Genomic DNA, 26,145 nt, shown 5'->3' on the forward strand with positions numbered 1-26,145 from the left:
AGAGGGCCTGGCATCCTGGGGTGAGGGACTAGGCGGCTGCTCGACGACCGGGCCGGAGCCGAGGCCGAGGCCGGAGCCCGGACGCGGGGCGGTGGGAGCGCGGTTCCTCGCGGCGGGGGCGCGCTCCGAGCCGCGCACGCGCACGCGCCCTTTCCCGCGCACGCGCCCCTCCCCCGCGCGCGCCCCAGTGCAGGCCGCGGGCTCGGCGGCAGCAGGTGGTGCTGCTGGTGCTCGGCTGAGGCCGGAGCCGGACCGACGGAGCCGAGGCCGGAGCTGCTGCTGCCGCTGCTGCCGCAGCCCCCACCCCCACCCCCGCCCCCGGCCGCCGGCGGCCGCCATTAGACAATAGGAGCGGCAGCCCGGGAGGGCCGCGGGAAGCAGGAAGCGGCGGCCGGCCCGGCAGCGGCCCGGAGCGGGAGCGGGCCCGGCGGCGGAGGGCGGGCGGCCCGGAGGAGGCGGCCCGAGCGGCGGCCGGAGGTCGGGGCGCGCTGCGGCAGCGCTGAGCGGCGGCGCCGGGGCGGGGACAAAGGCGGCGGCGGCGGCGGCGGCGGCCGGGGCCGAGGAGTCGGGCCGGGGCCGCGGCGCGCGCCGAGCGAGGCGGCCGGGCCGGGCCGGGCCCGCGGCGGGGAGGAGGCGGCGGCGGGGGCGTCGTCGCGGCTGCAGCGGCGGCTGTTGGTGCGGCGGCCTTCGCTCGGCCTCCCTCCCTCCCCTCACTCCCCACCCCCCACGAGTGACATGATGTTTCCACAAAGCAGGCACTCGGTAAGGGGGCAGGGGGATCGGTGGAGAGCAGCGCGGCGGGGGGGCTGGGGTGGGGCCGCCCCCTCGGGGCCCGGCTGGAGCACTCCCTCCTCCCCGCAGCTTCCTTGGCGGCACCCCTGCGGCGTTCCCTCTTTAAAATGCGACCCCCCGTTCTTCCGGCCTTTAGAACGGCCCCCCTGCATCACTGCCCCCTAATTATAAAGTCACAAGCCCCCTCGTGATGATTCCCCTGGCCGCGTTTTTTCTGGCTTCTAAGCCCCCTTTAGGGACCCGCGAGGAAATGGGGGGCAGAGGGAGGGAAGGTCCGCGATCGGGAAAAGGCTTTTTATTTTTTCATTTTAAAACAATGGTGGGGTGGTCATAGCGAGGTGGCCTTGCAGCAATTAACACCCCCCCATGTGCATGGCCTTGTGGGGGGGGGAGGTGAAGGCCGAACAGGGAGCAGGAAATGGGGGGGGCGGGAGCCGAGCTGAGTATGTAAACATCGGCCCTGTCGGGGCAGAGCTGGGCAGGCAGGCCCAGGAAGTGCCTGGAGGAGGAGAAGATGGTGGTGGTGGTGCTGGGAGCGGGCAGGGACACGGCAGCAGCTGCCCGACTTCAGCCTGGAGGGAGCCTGGGCCTGGCTGGACCGGGGTGGAGAAGGGGCTGCGACCATCCCCCCTCTGAATAGCCTGAAAGCAAAATGGAAGGTGGGAGGGAGTGTCATATCCCGCCGCCCCCCCCCATCCTTTCCTTAGGCCCTGGAAGAGAGGTTCTGCCTTGGTGAATGCTACAATTTCTGAACAGTCTTATCACTGAATCCTGATTCTAGCCTTCCCCCCCCCATGGCCAAAAGGATTCAGGCTGGGGTTGACCAGGTTGGAGGGAGAGGTGTCTGCCTTAACTTTCCCTGTCCATCTCTAAGGGCTCCTCACACCTGCCCCAGCAGCTAAAGTTCACAACCTCAGATTCCTGTGACCGGATCAAAGATGAGTTTCAGCTCCTACAAGCACAGTACCACAGGTGAGCCAGCTTTGGGAGCCCAGAAATGCCCAGGTACCTTACTCTCTTCCCACTACCCCATTAAGGGCTAACTTGAGCAGAATCCTGAGCTAAGATCTAAAGACAAGGCTAACAACCCTGTGTGTGTGACCTTGGCCAAGTCCCATCTCTGAGCTTGGGTTTCCGCAATTCTGGGGGTAGGGATTAGGTGACCACCAGAAACTTTCGCTTTCTAGGATTTGAATTGATGGACAGGGAACCCAGATTTTTGCCTTAGCTCTGACAGTATCTCCCTTTGTGACCTTGGTGAATCGCTTCTTCCTCCCTGGACATCAGTTGTCTCTTTTAATAGATTTAGAATCAGCAATGACCTTAGAAGCCATCTCACTGACCCCAGCCCCAGTTTTTACACAGATATGAAGCCCGAGGTTAAATGACTTGACTACAGTCATTTAGAGTAACAAAGTAGGAATCTGAGCCTAGGTCCTCCATCTCCCTCTTCCCAGTGCCTGCCTTGTAAGGTCCCTTCCGTTGTGTAGAGCATTATATAAATATGAAAGGTTGCTATTATTAGAGCCAGCTGCCTGGGGATGGCTCTCCTGTCTGACCCACACCTTCTTTTGCCTTCCAGGGCTGGTGGGAGCGAATGCCCCCTGAGCCAGCCTGTTATTTTCCTCCCCTTCTGCCACTCATATCAGACTACCTCTCCAGTTTCAGTCCCATGCCTTCCCTGCTTGGTTCTTTGGCTCCTGTTCTTCTCAGGCCCATTCCTCAGCGCAAGTTGGGACCTCCCCTCCCTTTCTGCTTCCAGGCCTGGCCTTGTCTTCTGCCCCATCTTTTTTCCAGCAGTTTGCCCATGAGCCTAGGGACATTAGGACCGAGTTTGCAGGGAACGGAAGGTAGAGACAGTAGGCTTTGGGATGTCCTAGGCAGGAAATGGGATGAGTCCCTGAGATGGAAGAATGGGGCTGGGGCAGGGTGTGAATTCAGCTTCCCTTTTCCAAGGGGGCCTTAGAGGTCAAGGTCTGTGGCCTTGGACAAGCTCCTTTCCTTTTCCCCATTTTTTAGACAGAGATGGGATAATAATCTTTATACCCCCTCCTTTTTGGGTTGAGGAAAGCATTTTGGAGACCTTAAAGCATTAGAGAAATGAAATTATTGTGATTAACCATAACTCCCCTTTCCCCCACCCCCAGCTTATGCCAAATTGGGTCGGGCCAGAGCTGAAGATGTCTCCCTGCTGGCTTCTAGAATCACCTGGCTTATTGAATTTAAATAGATTAACTGATAGAAGGCTCCCCACTCCCCCTTTGGTTACCAGGAAATTGATGAGGGGTTGTTATTTTCCAGAAGGGTAATAGAATCTCTTCCTTCCTTCTGTTAAAAAAAAATTGGGGGATAGGATGTGGCTTTCCCAGCAGCAGCATCCCACTGCCTGCTCTCCCCCTCCCTTCCTCTTTCCCTCTCTTCCTTCCCTCCATCTCCCCCCTAGGCCAGGAATTATGGCCCTCTAGAGCCTGGGAGGGGCCCCCAGAGACTACTGGGCTTGTTTATTGCACCGGATAACATGGAAATGAGGCTTTTTTGATTTCTAAATAAAGAAATGGGAGGGGCTGGGCTGGGGAGTGAGGGTCCCTTGGGGCAGGGGGAGGTGCCCCTGTAGGATGAGTTGCTGCTTCCCTCCCACCTACTTGAGCATCAGGTGCTTTTGAGCTCAGGAACCCATCTCTGATGCCAGGAAAACCTTCAGAGGCTTGGCCTGCTGTTGTTCCCCTGCTGAAGATCCAGTAGATCCTTGGCACAGGCCCCACTGGCCTGTGGGGGGAGTCTCTCCGTCCCCCTTCACGCCCCCCAATTGTGAATTCACTCTGAGTTTCCCCAGACCCCATGAAGTGCTTTGTAAACCAGCAAGACACTTAATAAACTGGAGGCCTGCTTTGCAAACCTTTGTAGATCGGGGAGTGCTTTGTAAATGGCGCCCACCGACAGGCCTCCTCCTATTTTTCTCTTTCTAAAGCTTGAAACTGGAGTGTGACAAGCTGGCCAGTGAGAAGTCGGAGATGCAGCGTCACTACGTCATGGTATGTCCCAGGCCCCCTGCAGAGCTAGTGTCATTCCCCTGCCCCCCCCAGGTGAGGTCAGGAGCACGGCGACATTCGAGCCCCACACTCGTGGCTGTGGCAGCAGTGGGAACATGTGTTTCTGATTTTCAGTCAGAGCTTCCAGGGGAGGATTTCAGAGGCCTGGACCCAGGCACAACAAAGGCAACTTTGGGGATTCAGGCCGCAGCACCTATCTGGGGAGCCTCCCACCCCTGCCATCAGAAAGGCACAGGGGCTTAGAATCAGCTTTGGTGAGGGGGTAGCTGGGAAGTTTTCAGGAGTCACTGATGAAGGAGTTGAAGTAAACGGCCGCAGCCAAACCCCAGGCCTTCACTCCCTGGCCTCGGTCCCAGGCAAACCGGCTGGCTTGGCGCAGCAGGGTAGGGCCCTGGGCCCGAGTGCCAAACCACGGCGTGGCAGGCTGGGCCCAGCTTTGGAGCAGGCCTGCCAGCTCACCCCGGGCCCTGCTGCCTGGGAGGCTGGGCTGTCTGCCCGCCTACCACGGAGATGGGGTGGAGTGAGCTCACCGGCACTTGGATATGAATAATTCAGGCCTGGCTTTCTGTGCACACTCTCCCTCCACCCCCCTGCCCTTGCCAGTTGCTTAACCCCTTGGTGCCAGACAGCTGTTAAAGAATGCCCCACGTAGTGGGGAAGAGCCTTAGCCTGGAGGCAGGAGACTGGGATTCATGTCCCAGGTACGCCCCTGTCTGTCTCACTGTGTCACTGTGTCGTTTTCTTTCTGATTCTCAACTTCCCTACCTTTGAAATGAGTCCCAGTTCTTTCGTCAGCTAGCTGTGTGTGAGATCTCTGGTCTTGCTGGGCCCCCCTGTGAGAGATGAGGATTGGACCAACTTGGTCCCCAGGTCCCCTGGGGTTCTCTTGGTCTGTGATTGTTGGACAGAACTCATGGGGCTGGGTGAGGGCCAGCCCTGAACTGTTGTCTGCTTCTTTCCCTGTCTCTGTTGCAGTATTACGAGATGTCCTATGGCCTCAACATTGAAATGCACAAACAGGTAAGATCTGGTTTGCAACCCCCTCCATCAGTCCCTCCCTCCTTTCTCTGCCCTCCCACCTGCCTCCCTCCAGGTAGGAACCACTCACTCACCTTGGCAGCCACCCCAGCCCTGCTCTAGTTACTGCATCTGCCCTGTTCCTGGGGGCCCCCTGGGGTTTGTTCTCTGGCCACCCCTGGAGAAGTTTCCCTCAATAGGAAGGGGGAGGGAAATGAGGGGCATCTCTCCAGGGACAGTGGCCAAGTGGCCTCAGAACCTGACTCTGCCACAAAGCACCCTTGTCTGAACACACCTGGCGATGGGGGTGGGAGTTCTCCCTGCTTCTGACGTGGGCCAGCAAGAAGGGGCACCCAGCCCTAGGGGTATTTGTCTGTTAGGCTGATGTGGAACAGAGCTCTGAGGGGCCCTGCTCATTCTGCTGGGCATGGGAGCACTAGATTCCTCCCCCTTTTTTCTCTGCTAACTTCTGCTACTTGGAGGCTGCAGCTTCCCTGGGGCCAGACTAGTCCCCAACCCTGGGCGTTAAAGCTGTGAGGCCTTTCCCCTCCTCAGGCCTGTTTCTCCAGTGATAAAATGAGGTGGTTAGACTAGACCAGAAGGCTGCTGCTAAGGTCCCTCCTAGCTCTGATAGTGGTATGCAGTCCGTTCCTGCTCTCCCTCCCCTTCAAACATTGTTTTCTGTGGTTTCTTCTCTGCCCCAAATCTGGCATTCTGCTTTCTACATCCTGCCCCCCTTAAACCTGGCATTTTGGGCAGTCTATTTTCTTGCATTCCTCCCCTTTCCTAGCTTTGATATTCCATGTTCTAAATTCCCATATGTTGTAAATGTGACTCTTCTCCTGCCTTGTTTACAGATGAGGAAAAAGGTCCATTAAGGAAATTAGACTTCCGAGGATTCTAGACTTGAAGTCAGGAGCCTTGTATTTGAGTCCCAGCTCCCAAACAGACTTCACTAGCTGTTTCTCTTGGCTCAGCCCTCATCTGGTTGGACAAATGATCTCTAAGTACCTGTGTAGTTTTGGTGGACAGAATCTTTCCTGTGGCCTAGTGCCTCCTGTGTGAGTGGGCTTCCTAGTCAGCCTTCTTACCTATCTCAGCAGCACAGTTCCCTTGCACTTGATTTACTCTGTTGCTTCAGGGATTTCCCAGGTCCTCAGTGTGGGTCTTTGCTCTCCAGCTTCTCAGATGGCCTTTGAGAGTTGCTGTATGTGACCAACATGGTGAGCAAACATAATGAGGCATTAGCCTCTAACCTAGGCCCATCCGGCTTAGTGTAGGGTCTGGTCAGAGGAGCACAGGGAAAACCTGGGGTTGAATCCCCCCTCTGACCTGCTTCTTAGAGCTGCCTGACCACAGGACAATTCACTCCACCTCTCTGAGCCTCAGTTTACTCATCTGTGCAGTATGTGTGGTGATAGCCCGTGTCATGGGATGGGTGGTTTTGAGGATCAAATGAGAGAATGGATGTCCGTGGATTGCCAGCCTCAGAACACATCCATGTCCCCCTGTCCTTACTTGCCAGATGTGACATTTGGTTGTCAAGGCTCCTCGGTATCACAGGGAGACCTTGGAGGAGGAAAGGGCCTTTGGAAAGATCTCTTCTCCTTTATTAAATGAATGTCGAGCTCCCCAAAAGGGTGTCATCCCAAAGGTTTTCTTAGCTGCTTTGGTCTGAGCCCTGCCCCAACACCTGAGATTACCTTCCCTTTACACTTTTTCTAGCTCTTGTTCAGAAGTAATTATTTGCAAGTTGTCTCCTCCCTTAGTCTGGGCAACGAGTGTGCTTTTGCCTTTTCTTGTCTCCCTAGCCCTTAGCATAGTGCAGTCTCCTGCACACGGTGATTGCTTAGTAAATGCACTGAGGACCTGGCTCTTTACTGGAGTGAAAGGACTAGGACCTGGGCCATTCCTTGGGCCTCTCTGAGCCAGGCTTGATGGGGGCAGTTTGGAGAGGGCTTCCCCCTCCTCTTCAGCAGGATCTGCCTCAGGCTGGGGACCCAATACCCGTGGTAGTTGCTCTCAAATTCTCAGGGCAGAGGGATCAGACTTAGTCAACTTGGCAGGATGTGGAATGATGGGAGGAGGTTTTATGGATCGCTAAAGGTCTTCAGGCCGAGGTTGTTTGTGATATCAGGTGGACAGAGGATAGATTCCTTAGAGAACCCGTACCTAATCTCCCCATTAGCTCTGAGTCTATAAACCCCCATCCTCGAGACTCAGAACAACATTTCTAAGTTGGAAGGGACTTCACCCGTAGTCCTGCCCCTAATGGAAAGGAATCCCTTTTTGCCACAGCCACAGTCATGGCCTTCTCCTGCCAGGACAGCCCATTCCACATCTGAGCACCTCTTGTGAGGAAGCCTAGCCTGGCATCTTTCACAGGTTGCTCACAGCTCTGTCATCTGGGGCCAAGCAGAGCGAAGCTAATCCTCTGACCGAGAGCATCTAGAGTACTGAAACACAATTACCTGTCAGGTCCCTCCTTAAGCCCCCCTTCTCTGGGCTACACACCCCTGCCCAGTTCCTTCCATCCATGCCCAAGTGACAGGGGCTGAAGACCCTTCTGGGTGCTCTCCAGGCCCTCTTTAAGCATGCCCAGGGAGGATTAGCTAAAGGAACACACAAAGTCAGGGTGCACGGTCACCAGTTTTCAAGTATCTGAAAAGCCTCATGGGGCAAAGGGAAAAGTCATGGAGTCTCTGTGGTCCCTGAAAGCAGCACTAGTTGCAGCTCCAGGTCAGCAAAGACCCATTTGGGGAGCAGGGTGTCCCTGGATGTGTAGAAGCAGGAGCTGTCGGGAAGGCTGGTGGGTGAGGGGGGTACACAGTGACCTCAGAAGTTTAATTCTCAGATACTGTCATTCTGTGGTCACCGCCCCCTCTGAGAAAGCATAACTTGCCTTTTGGCCTTAGGCCGTCCCTGCCCTCACCCCCATCTTTAAGGGAAGCCTGAATCCTGTTTGGTTTTGTTTTCTCCAGATCTGAAGCGTCTTTTTCTGACACCCTTCCCCCCAGTATGTAGACTGAGCCCCTCCCCTGCCTTGACACCCCCCCCTCCCCCGAGCAAGGCCAGGCTCTTCCCTCCCCATCATCACAGACCTTCTGTGTTTCAGGCTGAAATCGTCAAGAGGCTCAATGGAATTTGTGCTCAAGTCTTGCCCTACCTTTCACAAGAGGTAAGGGGAGCCCCAGCCCCCCAGGATTGCTGGAATCGGGCCAGCAGAGGGCAGCCAAATCACACATCCCAGCATCTCGCTCCTCCCCGGGAATCCTGTAGGAATCATTCCTATAGGGCGGCCGAGTCCCATCGGCCGGGAGCCCAGCTCCCAGGACCAAGGCTGAAGCAGGACTGGAATTGGGAAGGAGTGGAGGCTGGGGTAGGGTCAGGAGAAGGGGAGACGATCTGAGAGCTAGCTAGTGTTTGGAAGCCTTTGACTCCATCCTTCTGACTCTTGGGGAATGCCCAGCATCCCTCTTCTCTGGCATTTTTGTTTCCTGTCTGGGAATATTCACCAGCTACATATCCTAGCTAGATGGAGTGTCGGACCTAAGTCAGGGAGAACTGAGTTCAATTCTTGTCCAAGACAGTGTTGAGCTGTGTAACCTTAGGTGGGTCACTTCACTGCTGCCTGCCTCAGTTTCTCCATCTGTAAAATGAGAACAACAGCATCTGCCTTTCAGGAGTGTTATGGATATCAGATAACTTGTCAGAAGCTCTGCAGACCCTCAGAGGGCTATGTGCAGGCTGTTACTGGTGACCTTGGGCAAGCTGCTTTTTGCCTTTGCCTCGTTTCCTCCTCTCTCCAATGAAGATGGTGATGTTGGCACTGCCTGCCTTTCAGGGATGCTGTGAGGAAAGAGCGTTTAGAAACGTAACTGTCTTCACTGGCTGTGGGACTGTGGGCCAGTCACTGCCTGCTCCCTGAGCCTTACTTTCTCCTCTGTAAAATGGGGGTCAATAGCTGCCTTCCTTCCAGGACATGTTTTTGTAATTCTTAAGCACTGTGGGAATGGGAGGTCATGACAGCACGACTAGGGAAATAGAGGGCAGGGTCCTCTCTGAATGGTATCTGGGCTGTCCAGCCTAGGAGGAGGCTCCGCTGAAGACCCCATGAGCATTATTCCAGCCACAGGTGTCTCCCCTTCTACCTCCCTGAGTGGTATTGGCCTTCAAGGCTGTTGGCAGGGGCCTTCCATAGACATCTGAGGGTCTGGCCCACCTGGCAGACATTTGGGAGGAGGAACATTGATTGGGAGATTGGGGTGGCTCGAGGGACCCCGTAGGTCCCCAGGGGCTTGGGTCAGTAAGAGCTTTGTTTCCTCAGCCCCACATGCAGTGGATAATTTGTGATCTTCTGCTGAGGGAATCAATCAACAGATGTTGAGGCTTTTATGCCTTGTTTGTGCCAACCACTGCGCGAGACGCTGGAATCACTTTGTATTGGAAACAGATTGCTCCCTGGCGTGGGCACTGAGCGCTGGGCTTGGAGTCCAGGAGATGTAGGCTCCGATGTTGCCTCCCACACTTGTTAGCTTTGTCACCCTGAACCACGCTCTTCGTGCCATTGAGTCTCTGTCTTCTCATCTGTGACATGGGAGGCCATGGTGTACCTTCCTCACAGGGTCGTTAGGAAACTTTGCACACTTTAAAGGGCTGTCTATTAATGCCAGCCAGCTATTGAGAAACATCAGATGCTACAGAGATTTTTTTTTCCTTTGCACCTTGTAAAACCCCTGCAGTGTGGGGCATGATAATTAGAAACTCTGTTCTAAAAAGTATCATTTCTTTAAAAGGATGTCATGGGAACCCCAAGCTGGTCCCTGACCAGTGGATCTACTCTTGGATCCTTCTGGTTCTCCTGCATTTCTACTGGCACCTTGCCAGCTGTGGGGCCCAAGAACCGCCCCCCCATTCCCCAGTACTCACAGGAGGCATGAGATGAAAGGACTTTGAACTTGGATTAGAATCCTAGTTCTTACTAGATGGGTGACCTTGGACAAGTCACACACTCATTCTGAGACTGCGTTTTCTCATTTGTATAATGGGAGTGATGCCACCCTGAAAAGGTTATGAAGAAAGCGTTTTGTAAGCCTGAAGGCGCTAACCATAGGAACACAAGCTCTGGGGAGAAGAGGGAAGCAGTGGGGGGTGGGGAGTGGGGAGGAAGAGTCCCCGTGTTGTCTGAAGAGGTATGTTGTTGTGCGGCTGGTGGAGGGTGGGGAGGCTGTATGGAAATGTCCTTGCAGGGAGCTAGCTGGTGACCTCTCCAGCTCCTCTCCTCTCCTCGCCTCCTGACATCCTGTGATTCCAGCACTGTGTGCGCCTGGGGGTTGGGGCTCATGGAGGCAAGTTAACACCTCTTTCTCTATCCCACCCGCCTTCTCTCTCTCCCTAGCACCAACAACAGGTCTTGGGGGCGATTGAGCGAGCCAAGCAGGTAACTGCTCCAGAGCTGAACTCCATCATCCGGGTATGTGTCTCAACAGGCGTGACCTTGGGGGCAGGTCCCCTCTTAGCTCGGGTTCATGTAGCGCTGCCCCTTCCCCTCAACCAGCACACTTAAAGGAAGAGTTGGGGAGGGCTCCAGAAACCTTCATCCGCCCACCCCATCCCTGCCTTCTCTCTGGAGACTCGCAATCTTTCGGAGGTGGGCCTAGGCAGGTTTTGCATCCCAGTGGTGCCCTAGTGTGACCATGGGCGTATCCCTGCTTCAGTCTGTGCCTCAGTTTCCCTGCTTACAAAACCTGGAGATTAATCCCTGTGATCTGTGAGGGCCCTTCTGGGCCTGACACACTAGGAACAGGAGTCAGTCTGTTGTTCTGTGACACATGGAGCAGCTTTTGGGTAGAGAAAGTGGTACCTGGGATAGGGCACTGGGCTTGGAGGCTAGAAGAATTGAGTCCGACTTTTCTGGGCTTCACTTCCATATCTGCAAAATGGGGGTAATAATAATACCTGCTTTGGAGAGTTGTTTGGATTGAGATAACAGATGTAAAATCACTTTTGTTAACCTTAAAAGGCTATGAAGAAATTTTCACCTGACCTCCATAAAACCGCAGGGATGCCTCAGAGATCTCAGAATTAGTGTGTACAAACCCCCTTACCCTCTCTGGGCCTCAGTTTCCCCATTGACTAAAAGCCCAGGAAGCATTTCATTTCAGCCTCCAAAGATTCCAGCTCTGGACCAGAGCCCTGGGTTTGAGTTTCCAGCTCTGCTGCAGCCTGTCTCCATGCACAAGGCCTCCCTTGCTCTAGGCCTCAGTGTGCTCATCTGTAAAGGGAGCTGTTAATGCCAAGTCCTCTCCCTTGTAGAGCTGTCCTGAGGAAGATGCTTTATTGTTAACATACCAGCGGTTAAAACTGGGACCTTGTGCTCTGCCCCCAAGTCAAATATTGTAGCAAATCACACTGACTTTTCTCCATTCATTCAGTGGATATTGAGAGCTTACTCTGAGGGCTGCATGCCCAGTACCTTAGAAAAGAGAAGAAAGAAGGCAAAAAGATAAAAAAAGATTCCAGTGTCCCTACCTGGATGGCAGTGGGAAGGGGGCATTATTTGGAGTTTTGGGGCCTTGGGCAAACCACTGGCCCTCTGGGCCTTTGAAAACAGGATCAGACTGAGTGCCCAGTTTCCAGCCTATGGTCTCCTGCTTGCTTGCAGTCTAGGAGAGAAGCTAAAATACCCAGAATCACCCCACAGATGGACCCGCAGTGCACACAACCGAGCCAGAGGGAAAAGATCTCTTCTTCTTGGGGATAGGGGTTTAGGAAGGGGGCAGCTGAGAGGCCTGGTAGGAGGGGGACAATTTTAGTGGCTGGGAATGGGAGCAGGGCAGGTCATTCCAGGCATAAGGAGCTGGCTTAGGGCAGATGCATGTCGTGCTGGCTGCAGGGGAGGGATACGTTGGGGCTGCCTGAAGAGTACAGACTGACTCCTGTGGATAGGGCTGAGGTGGCATGTTTAACCAGTGAAGGAATTGCCCACCCTCCCAATCTTTCCAGAAGGTGATAATTTTGTCCATAGACTTAGTGAGTCATAAGAACTGTCTGGTGCAGGGCAGACTACCAGGGCTGGAAAGGCCCTTAGAATAGATAATCTTGAAATGTTCCCGATGGAAGGGACCCTAAGAAACATAGATTGAATGCCCTCATTTTACAGCTGGGGAAACAGACCCAGGGCAGGGAAGGCCCTGTCCAGGTCACACCATGCAGTCTGACAGTGAAGATCAGTACCAGCCCCCCCCCCCCAGCCTGTCTCCTGTCTCAATCCTTATTGCCCGACCCCCAGCTACCTCTTTTGACACATCTCCAGGTGGTGTTTTGTAGGGATTTTTGTTTTTTCCTGTTTTCTTCCTGTCCTTATCTCCTTCCTTCCTTTCCTGCAGCAGCAGCTCCAGGCTCACCAGCTGTCCCAGCTCCAGGCCCTGGCCTTGCCCCTGACTCCGCTGCCCGTGGGCCTGCAGCCTCCGTCGCTGCCGGCTGTCAGCGCAGGCACTGGCCTCCTCTCCCTTTCTGCCCTGGGCTCTCAGGCCCACCTCTCTAAGGAGGATAAGAACGGGCATGATGGGGATGCCCATCAGGACGATGATGGTGACAAGTCAGATTAGAGGCACAGCACTGGGAGTGGGGGAAGAGGCTTGGTATTTATGGTGGCTGCTGGCACCCTGGCACCTCATTGCCAGCTGGCCCATCTAAGATGTTGCCCCCAGCCCCATAGCTTTGACCGCTCCCCTGCTCCCTGCCAGCCCCTTCCCCCCTTCCCCTGAATCCCTTGGGGTGTGAATGGGACCAGACCGGGTCGGAAGGGAATAAAAGAGTGAACCCACCTTAGCTCCAAGCGCGCCTCCCCCCCTTCCCTGTGCACATATGTAACCGACCCCCCTTCTCCTGCTCCCCCCGTTCGGCCTGTTTGCTGCGCACCCAGCACAGCAGTTCCCCAGTCCCCTCCTGGTACTGCATGCAATCACGGATGCCAGCCGGCCCCGGGTTCCTCCCCTCCATCTCATGTAGAGGCTCTACCTTGTCCCCCTCCTCCTTTCCTTCCTCCTGCCATTTGCCTGCCTGACTCCTCCCAGGCTCTGCTCCATCACCACCTAACCTGGGACCTGAGCCCCTTTGCTTTGGGCCAGGCATTGGGAGAGAGCTCAGCAGCAGGCATATGGGGGAGGGGAGGCTGGATGGAGAGGGCCTGGGGGCCTGCTTCCTCCCCCACCCAATGCCCACAAATAAAGATGAGGGTACCGCATTTGTCTGGTTTTCTTTCAGTCTGCTAGCCTGTCTTTTAAAAAGAAGAAAGAAAAAAAAATTCACCAAAAAAAAAGTCCTGTTTCCCTTCCCTCAATTTCGTGTTTGTATATAGTCCTTTAGACAAACTTGTCGGCTTCTGGTGTTCATTAACCTAAACCGAGGAGGAATGGAGACGCTGTACTAAGCTTGTACTAGCTGTGCCTTTCAAATAAAGATGTGAGACGGTTTAAAGCGCCCGCCTCCTGCTGTCGTCCCTGGAGTCTGCTGCCTGCTCAAGTTTGCCTTGTGTGGGACCTCCAAGCTAAGCCACCTTTCATGCGCAGCCTCAGGCTGAACCTCTGCTCATATACCTCTGGGTGGGGAACTTGCTGTCATGTGAGGTAGCCTGTGCTGTGGTGAGAGGGCTCCAGTTCTTTGGCAGCTCATGTACCCATCTAAAGATTCTCTTCCTCAACTTGCCATTGAACTGGTTTGGCCTGTTCTCGCTCCCTACCCACTCTGCCTGGTAAGCCTGAGGCTCTACAGACACTTGGGGCTGTCGAATTAAGAGACCTCTCCGAGCAGGAGAAAGAGGCCTGGCTACTAATGGCCGCCACTCTTCAACAGACCTTTGGTTCTGTTTGCCTTCAGTGGCTCTGGGTTCTTGCTTTGAGTCTATCCTTACTTCTGCTGGGACCTTGGAGAAGTCTTCGACTCTGTGGGCCTCAATGTTCACCTCTATAAAATGGGGAAGCAAGATTGGACTAGGCAATATCTGCCAAACCTTCAGGTCCCGATTCTGTGAAATTCCTTTATATCTTTGATATGTTCTCACCAGTGCCTTCCAACTCATCTTTGAGAATCTTTGCAGAGATACCAGGATCTTGTACAGTCACTTATGGAAAAAGAATCTGAGAAAGAAGGCCTCTCCAGGATGGTGCCATTAGCCTTTCCTTACCCTACCCCCCATTTCCCACCCATAGCCTCCCTTGGAATGATGGCTATGCTCTTGTCGTAGCGCAAATGTGTCGTAGGCAAGCTGATGGTCTCAACACTAGGAGGAGGGATGGTTTCTGATGGAGCCCTTCGCCAACCTAATTAAGAGCTATTTGGCTCTTTACCTTCCTGTGTCTAAAATGTCCAGATACCCAGCCTCTAGCTTCTCCATCCTCTGGGATCTGACTGTTTTACAGGCAGGTGCTCTTCCCAGCCACCACCTCTCTGCCCTTCTCTGCCCTGGCCCGACAAGCAGCTTTCCGTGTCAGCTGACGCGAAGTCAGTCCATCCTGGAGACCAGTTCCAGCAGGTGTTCCCATCTGACCTTGGCACTCTCGGCTCTGCATCCCAGGCTCCTGTGTCGTCCAGGGGCTGCATTTTCCTGGCCGGAGCTTTACGAGCGAGATCCATCCGGAAAGGTGGTGGGGCTGAGGGACCGGGAAAAGTAGGGTGGTTGGTGTCAGTGATGCCCCTGGAAGGGACAGGAGATTGAGGAGAAAAAAAGTGGAGTGGTTGGTGTCAGTGATGCCCCTGGAAGGGACAGGAGATTGAGGAGAAGCTGCAAAGTAGATGATGCCATCAGCGTTTTTGGACGGAAGACAGCTTGGTATAGTAGGAAGAATCCTTAACTAGAGGTGGAGAGACCTTGGAATTGGCTTCTCCACTAGTTTGCTATTTGACCTTGAGAAAAACTCTTTCTCCTCAACGGATCTACTTTCTCCACTAGTTGTGATATGTTCTAAGCCCCCCACCCACCCAGTCCTGATGTTTCTAAGTTCTAAGGGCCTTCCCAGCTCTGATTTTCTGTCTAAGGGCCCCCCCAGCCTTGACATTCTATGTCTTAAGGGCCTTCCCGACTCAGTATCTGTGGGCCCTGTCCTGTCTGACATCCTATGTTCTAAGACCCCCCCTAATTCTGAGAACCTATGTTCTAAGACTCGGGGTTGGCAGAGACCTGGGGCCTGGCTCACCATGCAGGGCTGACCCCTCCCAGCTGTGGCTGCGGGAGGCTGGTGCTCAGCTCCCAGGCGGAACGTGGCTAATTGAGCCGCTAATCGGCTTCCCTTCCGCAGGGCCTTCCGTTAATGAGTCTGGTGAGGGGAGGGGGGACATCTCCAAGGCAGCTCAGGCCCAGTGGGGCAGCTCCCAGGGGCTCTCAGCCAGGGCTGGGCTGCTCGAGGGAGGGAAAGGGGAGGAGGGGGGTCAGACAGCGGTGGCTTCACCATCCATCACCCCGCTGAGCCCAGGAGGCATCAATAATTCATCTGCACTCAGCAACAGGCCCCGCCTGAGCTGGGGGGATGGGAAGGAAGAGACGAGATGGGGGGGGCAAGCTTAGCCTTGTTACTGTGTGAGCACACAATCTCCCTCTCATACAATCTCAACACCTTTTCTGAGGCCGTATTTCCTTACCAATACCTCACTGCCTAATGAGCCCCCCTAAGTTCCCACCTCCTCACTGAGCTCCTATCCCTTTCACTGAACCCCAACCCCCTCCTGGATCCCAGTTTTCTCACATATCCTCTCCGTTCTACTCATTGAGCCCATATTCTCTTTCCTAAGCCTCCCCTCCATTTAGGCTACATCCTGTCCCCCACCTCAAACCAAGGCCCTGTCCTCTCACTGAGCTCTCCCATCGCTTTCACTGAGTCCTTGTTCACTCATTAAGCAATCATCTCCCTCACAGAGACTTCTATTACCTCACTAAGCTTTCTGTTTCCTCAATGAGACCCCATCCTACACAAAGCTTCCTATATTCAGCCTTCATCCCATCCCCTCAGTGAACCTCCATCCCCAACACTGAGCAAGGAGGTGGGTACAGTCAGAGAGGAGGAACTCCAATCAGATGAGTTGGTGGAGACTAACACTGAAATCCTCCCTGAGAAGATAGTGGGAATTTAAATCCCCTGAGGGATGTGGGTTTTGCCAGGAATTGTGGGAAGAGAGTAAAGAGAAGATACAAGCCTAAGAGACAGAAAAGAGGTGGGGGAGAGACTAGGAAAATAGAGATTGTTAGCACTGGGCCTGCCCTTAGAATAGAGAATGTCAGAGCTGGGAGGGCCCTTAGGACACAGAATGTCAGAGCTCAAAGGGGCCTTAGAACCTAGAATGTAGGAGCTGGGAGGGCCCTTAGGACACAGAATGTCAGAGCTGGGAGGGCCCTTAGGACACAGAATGTCAGAGCTCAAAGGGGCCTTAGAACCTAGAATGTAGGAGCTGGGAGGGCCCTTAGGACACAGAATGTCAGAGCTGGGAGGGCCCTTAGAATAGAAAATCAGAGCTGGGAGGGCCCTTAGGACACAGAATGTCAGAGCTGGGAGGGCCCTTAGAACAGAAAATCAGAGCTGGGAGGGCCCTTAGGATACAGGATGTCAGAGCTGGAAGGGGCCTTAGAACACAGAATGTCAGAACTGGGAGGACCTTTAGAACACAGAATGTCAGAACTGGGAGGACCCTTAGAATAGAAAATCAGAGCTGGGAGGGCCCTTAGAACACAGGATGTCAGAACTAGGAGGACCTTTAGAACACAAAATGTCAGAACTGGGAGGACCTTTAGAGCACAGAATGTCAGAACTGGGAGGACCTTTAGAACAGAAATTCAGAGCTGGGAAGGCCCTTAGGATACAGGATGTCAGAGCTGGAAGGGGCCTTAGAACCTAGAATGTAGGAGCTGGGAGGGCCCTTAGAACACAGGATGTCAGAACTGGGAGGACCCTTAGAATAGAAAATCAGAGCTGGGAGGGCCCTTAGAACAGAAAATCAGAGCTGGGAGGGCCCTTAGAACACAGGATGTCAGAACTAGGAGGACTTTTAGAGCACAGAATGTCAGAACTGGGAGGACCCTTAGAACAGAAATTCAGAGCTGGGAAGGCCATTAGGATACAGGATGTCAGAACTGGAAAACAATTTTAGGACAATGACTGTCAGCACTCAAAAGAAACCTTGGAACAGAACGTTGAAGGGGAGTCTTACAACGTAGGATATCAGAACTAGAAGGAACCTTAAAGATCATATGTAGTCCAATCCTCTCATTTTACTGATGGAGAAACTGAATCTCTCAGGCAGGGGAAGAGACCAGTCGAACAACACACAGTGGGTCAGAGCAGGGACTAGAAGCCCTTATAAAGCCAGGAGCTGTCCTCTCAGCTATGCCTATCTTAATTATATTACTGAGATAGTTTCGAATTCACTGCTCTGAGCCCCTACTAATGTATCTGTTTAAGCCAGATGACATGAATTCAAAGCAAAGCCATTTCATTAAAGCGGAATGATAGTGTAACAACAGAGAATTGAATCAAGTATTAAATATTCCTGGAAGTCATTCTCAAATAGGAATTCTAGTTGACTCCCAATTTAAGCCCTCTGTTTCCTCAATGCCATGGAAGGACGCATTGGGTCAGTCATGTTAATTTGCTGTAGCAACAGCTTTGGGAGGAACACTGGCAGAAACCACAGAGTGTTTTAGAGTTCACTGCCGACTGCTTTTGGCTCCGAAGCTGCAGCGGAGTGGTGACTGAGCTGGTTAGTCACCAAAGCTTAGGTTGTGCCGACCTCTCTCCGCACCCAGACCGAGGGACCGTCGACCTCTCTGGGTGCTACAGTCACTTCTGCCGCCTGTGCTCACTTCGGCATTGTTTAGAAATGGATGCCTTTTCCCCTTATCTATCTCATCTCCCTCTGGCCAGCTGCATTGAGAGTCTCTTGCAGGCTTTTTGTGGGAACAAAGAACAGAAAAATTAAGAGAAGGTGCCTATTATTTGGGGGCCGGTTAGAAAAATGTGGCACACAGATGTAAGGGAATACTATTGTCCCACAAGAAATGGCAAATAGAAAGAATTCAGAGAACCAGAGGATCGCTTAATATAAACTAAGGTGGAACGAAATAAGGAGAACCAGGCAAACAATATGTACGATGACTACAATGGAAAGGACAATAATGCAAAACAGAATGATATGTAATTATAATGATCAACTTTGGCCCCAGAAAAGAGTTGTGAAAAAGCACCTCCCTTCCTTGCAGAGGTGGGGAGGCTACAGGTATAGATCATTGCATGTAGTGAGGCTGGTGACTTTGCACAGCCCTGCCTCACTTAAATCCAATTCACTTACAAGTCATGACATCACCTTCCTGATGCCTTGGTCCTCTTTGAGAATAAGGACAAACAACTGTCCAGTAATAACAATAGCTAGGCGGCTCCATAGACAGAGTGCTGGGCTTGGAGTCAGGAAGACTCATCTTCCCAAGATCAAATCTGGCCTCAGACACTTACTAGCTGTTCAACCCTGGGCAAGTCACTTAATCCTGTTTACCTCAGTTTCCCCATCTGTAAGATGAGCTGGAGAAGAAAATGTCAAGCCACTCCGGTATCTTTGCCAAGAAAACCCCAAATGGGTCAAGACTGAAATGACTAGGGAACAGTAACAATAAAGCATACATTACATATTCATTTGTATCCCCAGTAGACTGTCAGCTCCTTAAGGGTAGGACCTAGTTTTAATTTCTCTCTTTCTATCCCAGTGCCTTGCAGTCTTGCACACGGTAGGAGCTTAATAAATGCTTCTTGAACTGAAATGAACTCTCTGAGTTGACATTGTCTAGCTACATTTAGATTTGGAAAGGACATTAGAGGCCTTTGAGTCAAACCCCTTCATTTTACAGATGGGGAAACTGAGGCCCAGACTTGCCCAGCATTGAGCAGCATAAATAAGAGTCTGAGGCAGGATTGACCTCAGGTCTTCCCAAGTACAAACCCAGATCTACCCACTGTGCCACCTCAATAAATCATCCTCTCATTCCCAGAGTATCATGTTAACCTGGTCACTGACTGGTTAACCGTGGCACTCATATACTGATGTTGGGTCATCCATGTGTCTTTGGCTTCCTTAAACCCCCTTGTCTGCCTCAGTCTCCATCTGGAGCCCATGAACTGCCCAGGCAACAAGTTCTTCTGGGCCACTGGCTTCAGTAGCCTGAGCAAACTTCCATGACTCATTATGATAATAGAAGCAATAATAAGAATACAAGAATAAGATTTGTATAGTGCTTTAAGGTTTGCAAAGCATATTACAGATGGTATCTAATTAGATCCTTATAAACCTTATAGGTGCTATTATTATCCCCATTTTACAAATGGGGGAACTGAGGCTGAGAGGTTGAATGTTTTGTCCAGGGCCACACAGCTAAGTGTTAAATGCAGAATTTGAACTCAGGTCTTCTTCCTAAAGTCTAGGACTTTATGCACCTAGTTACCTTTAAGAGGATACTAATATGTAATTTCCTCTTCTTTCAATTCTTGACATTCAGGGCCTGGAAGGATGTTCATCCAAGGATTAGACCTGATTCAGCTGAGTTGGTGCTGGTGCCCTGGTCCAAGGTCAGAAGTAGGAGAAGAGAGCTAGAGCTTCTCCTCCTTCCTGTTGTTTTTGGGCTCAGGCAGCCTAGCCTTAGTCCATTGAACCAATTAAATCTCAAGGCTGGTTTCAATGGCTCTTAAGGAAAAAGTAGCCCAATTTGCGTGGTGTAGGGCCTTAGGATATCACTTCTACCACAAGTGATATTTGAACCTAGGTCAGCGGGTCAATAAGCATTTACTAAGCACCTATTACATACGCCAGGCAAAGCTGGGGATGTGAAGAGGCAAAAAAGATAGGCCTGGTCCTCAAGGAACTCACAGTCTAATGAGGGAGACAATTAAGCAAATGAGTATGTGAGCTATCTACAGGATAAATACGAAATAACCTACATTGGAAAAGCCACTAGATTTCAGAGAGGTCGGAAAAGACTTCCTGGAGCAGATGGGCCCTCTGACCCTGGTCTTCACTCTCCCATTGGCCTCCAACTGACTGAGACCTGGGAAAGAGCTTCATTTGGAAAGGCCAAGGCCATCTGTGGCATCCCAGGCCACAGCCAATGGTCTTGACTTTTGTCCTGCCGCTGGACTTCGATGACTCTGCAGGAGAAAGTGAGGCTGATGACTGTGCAGCTCTGCCTCATTCAAATCCAGATTCACTCCCAAGTCACCACCCTCATGATGTCATCAGTCCTCTTGGAAAAATGAACAACCATCGTTCTGTGGCACTGCTTCCATTGTTGAGAATGTGTCCTATTGGAGGAGCCAAACACTGAGAAATACTTCTCCCCCTACTCCCTCCTTTGACAACTGATTTGTCCTTGCATACTGGGGGAGATGATAGGATGTCACTATGACATTGCTTGTGTTCTTCCAGAGGTAAAAGTCTCCATACACTGGATCCAGGTCCAAAGGGCTTTATGGTAGTTATACTCTACAGAGAAAGAGCATGAGTTGGTACCATTTTCCTTCAAATACCTCCCACTTACATCTGCTGCCGTCTTGGACCAGTAGACTGACTCCCAACCATTTCCAGACTTCTTCCTTGGCCTATGTGTCCATGATCACCCGTGTGGTGATCTCAGTGCTCTCAGGACCATGGGCAGCACCAATTGCTTTCTTGTACCCTGGATTGTATGAACTGTGGTCTCACACAATATTCCAATTTCTGCTACTCTCTCAAATGCAAGGCTCCCCAAAACTTGAGTTCTGAGGTCCACCCCCTGCCCCATTTCTTGGCACTGTGTCATAGTAGATAGAGAGCTAGACCAGAGTGTGGAAGGCCTGCCTGTGCCACAAACTAGCTTAATCCAGTCACTTAACTTTTCAGCACCCTCTGCAATTTTCTTTTTAAGGAGAGCTCTTTTAAATCTTTCCTTGTGAAAAAGAAAACCAATTAAAGCAAAAGAAAAAAAACAAAAAAAAAAACCCAACCCAATAACACCTGATCTGAGACATGGTAGTATATGCCCCATTCTGCCCTGGTAGTCCCCCTCCTTGCTGTAAGGAGAGAGGGAAGGGGGTGGTTTACTTTCTGTTCTCTTGCTCCTTTCTCTGGTTTTCCAATGACTTGGTGGACGTCTTCATTCCCATCAGATATTATTGCTTCCCATGGGCCCTCTTTCTTTGTTTCCAGGGTCAGTCTCCCCAAGGACAAATAGGTCAGGAAGGCCTATCGACTCAGTGCTTCCTCTGATGATACATCCTCCAGTGGAAGGCCCAGACTTTCTGCCCAAAGGTCATCACGTGGCCGTGGCCCAGCCCTCTCCACATCTCACAGACCACCTTCCTCTCCTTCTATGGGTATCGCCAGGGCTTAGACGCAGGGGCCCAAGGGATGGGGCATCTGCCTCTAGGTTCGTCATTCCTGGCCAGTCATGCCCGCTGAACTCATAGCTGGCTAAAGCCACCAGTTCCCCACTTCTTGTAGGCAGCCCAGGGACTTGGCAAATGTCACACTATGTCAGCGGATTGTTGTCTGTACAGACTTGAAACTGAGCACCGTCTCCATCTCAGGGCTTGTCAGTGCCAGCCCACTTCAAGGCCAAAAAATACTAATATGGAGATGGGGTAATAAATCTCACTGCCACTGAGTGGGTCCTCCCCTGGGAAATGCATAGATTTCCTCTTTCTTTTTTTTATCCATGTTTTGTTTTTATATTGCCCTTATTTCTGAATATACCTTTCCTCTACCAGCAAAGATTTTAAAAGGAAAAGGGAAGAGATGAAGTGGTTCAGCAAAGCCAATGGACAAACCAGTATGGACAATATATGCAACGTTCCACACCCGTTCTCCTCAATTTCTGCAAAGATGGGAGAGAGATATAACGCAGGAGGCTTCTCTTATGGTCACTTTCTTAGCCTGAAACTGCTGGCAGGTGCTCAGTGTCACACAAAGGGCCTGCTTAGGCCTGCACAGGCCATTGACCCACATGGGAGGTAGTTGACTAAGGCCCAGTGACCTTCAGATGTTGCCAGAGAATTCAGGCCAGAATGGCCCCTTTTGCCCCTAAGTGTAAACTCCTTGAGAGCAAGCATTACTTCCTTCCTTCTCGCTTTTTTCTTCCTTCCTTCCTTTTCTCTCTTTTTTTCTTCCTTCCTTCCTTCTTCCTTCCCTCTCTCTCTCTCTTTTCTTTCTTTCTTTACTCTCTTTTTTCTTCCTTCCTTTTCTTTCTTTCTTTCTTTCTTTCTTTCTTTCTTTCTTTCTTTCTTTCTTTTTTTTTTTTGGTGAGGCAATAGGGGTTGACTTGCCCAGGGTCACACAGCTAGTAAGTGTCAAGTATCTGAGGTCGGATTTGAACTCAGGTCCTCCTGACTCCAAGGCCGGAGCTCTATTCACAGCGCCACCTAGCTGCCCCTCTTTTTCTTCCTTTTTTCTCTCTTTTTCCTTTCTTCCTCCTCTCTTTTTTCTTCCCTCCTTCTCTCTCTTTCTTCCTTTTTTACTTCCTTCTCTTTTTTCTTTCTTCCTTCTCTCTTTTTTCTTTCTTCCTTTTCTCTTTTCTTTTCCTTCTCTCTCCTTTTTCTTTCTTCCTTCTCTCTTTTTTCTTTCTTCCTTCTTTCTCTCTTTTCTTCCTTCCCTCTCTCTCTTCTTTCTTTCTTTTTCTTTGTAGACTCAGCACCTAGCATAGTGTCTGGTACATAATAATTGCTTAATAAATGTTTATTGATTGGCTGATACTGTTCATGGCAACCTTGTGTCCACAGGTAAGATCTAGAAGATGCTCAGGAACGAAGGAAGGAAATAAGCATTTATTAAGCAACTACTTTGTGTCAGGCACTATGCTAAGCTCTTTACAAATATTATCCCATTTGATCCTCACAACCCTGAGAAGTAGGTGCTATTATTACTCCATTTTACAGTAAAGGAAACTGAGGCAAACAGAGTGAAGGAAATAAGCATTTATATAGCACCTCCTATGTGGCAGGCACTGTGCTTAGCTCTTTTACAAGCATTATTTCATTTGGAGACAGAGTTTACAGTAAGTGACTGCCCAGGGTCATACAACTAGCATGTGTCTGAGGTCAGATTTGAACTCAAGTCTTGCTGACTCTAGGTCCTGAGTTCTATCCATTGTATAGCCTAGATACCTCCACAATGACTCCATGATTCTTTCCAAATTCCTAAAAGTCACCACCAAATTCTAACAAAATTTTTTTGGAAAATTCTTTGGATGTGTCCAGGTGATGAGCACTTCCTTCTGTCTTTCTGGGTCAGTGTGCATGTCCTTTGCCAAGATACTCTGCGACCCATACACCTGATGGAGCCCCTCAGAAAAGCTACGTGTCAACAGAAGCTTGAGACCTGCAGCTTCCAGCCTATGTCACACTTTCAGTCATCTTTCCCAATCTTCTTCCAGCATCTCTCCTAGGCTCACAGCTGGAAAGGCCCTTATAGACCATCAAATCCAATCCTCATTTTATAGAGGGGGAAACTGAGGCCCAGAGAGGTTAAATTCCTTGCCCAGCATCACCCAGCTAGGGAGCAATAGAGTTGAGATTTGAACTAAAGACTTCCTGACTCCCTCCCAATTCCAGTGCTTTAGCTTCTAGGGCCTAGGCACTATGCCATACTGTCTCTCTCTAAATATGATGAGATCATCCAGATATACCAATGCTTCCCAGTAGTTCTTATCATTCATCAACTTGTCCTCAAGCCCCTGAAAAGTGTCTAGGGGACTCCATACATTTCTTGGGGCTTATATTCAAGTTGGTTGAATTTTACTGGTCAGATTGAAATTGTCTTTTCCTTGCAAAATGGATAATTTTGACTACATTAAATTGAAAAGTTTTTGCACAAACAAAGCCAATGAAACCAAGATAGGAGGGAAGCAGAAAACTAGGAAAGAATTTTTACAACTGGTATCTGTCATAAGGGCCTCATTTCTAAAATATATAGAGAACTGAGTCAAATTTACAAGAATATGAGTCATTCCCCGATTGATAAGTGGTCAAATGATATGAACAGGCAGTTTTCAGATGAAGAAATTAAAACTATCTATAGTTACATGAAAAAAAATGCTCTAAATCACTATTGATTAGAGAAATGCAAATCAAAATGATTCTGAGGTACCACAGCACACCTCTCAGATTGGCCAAGGTGACAAAACAGAAAATTATAAATGTTGGAGAAGATGTTGGAAAATTGGAACATTAATGCATTATTGGCGGAGTTGTGAAATGATCCAACCATTTTGGAGAGCAATTTGGAACTATGCCAAAAGGGCTATAAAATTGTGCATACCCTTTCACCCAGCAATAGCACTTCTAGGGCTGTATCCCAAAAAGAGTATAGAAATGTGAAAAGGACCCACATGTACAAAAACATTTATAGCAGCTCTTTCTGTGGTGGCAAAGAATTGGAAATTGAGAGGATGCCCATCCATTGGGGAATGACTGAACAAGTTGTGGTATATGAATGCAATGGAATACTATTGTACTATAAGAAGATGAGCAGGCAGACTTCAGAAAAACCTGAAAAGACTTGTATGAACTGATGCTGAGTGAAGTGAGCAGAACCAGCAGAATGTTGTACACAGTAACAGCCACATTGTGCAATGGCTAATATTGATAGACTTAGCCCTTCTCAGCAATGCAAGGATCTAAGACATCTCCAAAAGCCTCATGATGGAAAATGCTATCCACATCCAGAGAAAGAACTATGGAGTTTGAATGCAGATCAAAGCATATTATTTGCTTTTTTTTCCTTCTGTTGTGTTTTGTTTCTTCTTTCTGGTGGTTCTTCCTATTGGTTCTAATTCTTCTTTACAACATGACTAATATGAAAATATGTTTAATAGGAATATAGAGAGAGAGCCTATATCACATTGTGTGCCATCTTGGGGAGGGAGGTGGGGGGGGAGGGGAGAAAATTTAAAACTCAAAAGGTTATGGAAGTGAATGTTGAAAACTAAAAATGTTGAAAAAAACTAAAAAAACAAAGAAATTGTCTTTTCCTTAGCTTCCTCTGCCATTCAGGATTCATTTGTTTATTTAATAAGCATCTTAATAAGTACCTGCTATGTTCTAGGCACTGGGGATACAAAGACCAAAGCCCCTGCCTTAAGGAGCCTCCATCTCTTGGAGGAAATAGTCAGTATACATGGAAAATTAAATATAAAATTGACAGAGTGAATTCTGAGGGTTGGGGAGAGGTACTAGCAACTGGGAGGGAGGGGATTTGGATTGGTTTCCTGGAGGAGCTGACACCTTGAAGGCAGCCAGGAATTCTGCAAGGCCAAGTTGAGGAGGGAGAGCGTTCCAGGCTTGGGGTCAGTCTTCACAAGGGCACAGATGTAGAGCACGGGATATATATATAGTGTTTGGGGAATTGCAAGTAGGCCAGTTCATGCATGAAGGAGAGCAAAGCTGGCTGGAGCCAGACTGTGGAGGACTTTAAAAGCCAAACAGAGGAGTTCGTATCTTTTTTTTTTTTTGCTTTTTTTTTTTTTTGGTGAGGCAATCAGAGTTAAGTGACTTGCCCAGGGCCACACAGCTAGTAAGTGCCGTTTCTGTGGTTGGATTTGAACTCAGTTCCTCCTGACTCCAAGGCTGGAGCTTATCTACTATGCCACCTAGCTGTATCTTAACAGCAAGCAGGAGCCACTGGAATTTCTTGAATAGAGTAGTAACAAGGTCATACTTGTGTTTTAAGAATTTAACTTTATTATATATTTAAAAGGAATAGCAAGTTGTACATAATAGATTTGCAGTTTTAGGCACAATCATCTTTTGCTGTTGTTGTTGTACTATGTTCTAGAAATGCTTGTTTTATTCCATAAATTAAAGACTAAATAAAATTTTTAAAAAATAATATAAAATGGAAAAGGATTATGGACTAGAAAGGGAAGAGAGTGGACTGATGGAGGGAGGCCCATAACAGGCTGTTCTAATAGTCCAGGTGAGAGGTTTGGAAGTCAAGTTTGGAAGCAAGGATGCGGGTTTTGCGAATAGACAGGAAGGATGAACGTGAGTTATTTTGTAGAGCAGTGGTTTTGTTTTGTGTGTCCTGGACCCCTTTAACAGTCAGACTGGTGAAACCTGTGGAATCCTCAGAAGACTGTTCAGAAACGCATAAAACAAATATATAAGATTACAAAGGAACCCAATTATATTGAAATACAGCTATCAAAATATTTTTTAAAAAGTTCATGAACATGACTAATATGGATATATGTTTTACATAATTACACATATGTAATCTATATCAAATT

The 26,145-nt window shown here is 50.2% G+C and overlaps 1 protein-coding gene across 2 annotated transcripts; it reads left to right on the forward strand.

Moving 5' to 3' along the window:
• The first annotated feature begins 634 nt into the window (after positions 1-634).
• On the forward strand, positions 635-13,340 carry TLE5 (TLE family member 5, transcriptional modulator). 2 transcript variants are annotated; one of them, XM_021008819.2, is made up of 7 exons: positions 635-762; positions 1,667-1,764; positions 3,761-3,824; positions 4,818-4,862; positions 7,975-8,037; positions 10,258-10,332; positions 12,248-13,340. In XM_021008819.2, the coding sequence occupies exons 1-7, from the start codon at positions 736-738 to the stop codon at positions 12,467-12,469; spliced, it is 594 nt and encodes a 197-aa protein (XP_020864478.1). In that variant the 5' UTR covers positions 635-735; the 3' UTR covers positions 12,470-13,340. The 2 variants fall into 2 exon arrangements, with proteins under 2 accessions (XP_020864478.1, XP_020864480.1); XM_021008821.2 differs by having other exon boundaries at positions 12,251-13,340.
• The last annotated feature ends 12,805 nt before the right edge of the window (positions 13,341-26,145 follow it).

The sequence above is a fragment of the Phascolarctos cinereus genome, unplaced genomic scaffold, assembly GCF_003287225.1.
Source record: "Phascolarctos cinereus isolate Bilbo 61053 unplaced genomic scaffold, phaCin_HiC Scaffold_4;HRSCAF=312, whole genome shotgun sequence".
Taxonomy (NCBI): Eukaryota; Metazoa; Chordata; class Mammalia; order Diprotodontia; family Phascolarctidae; genus Phascolarctos; species Phascolarctos cinereus.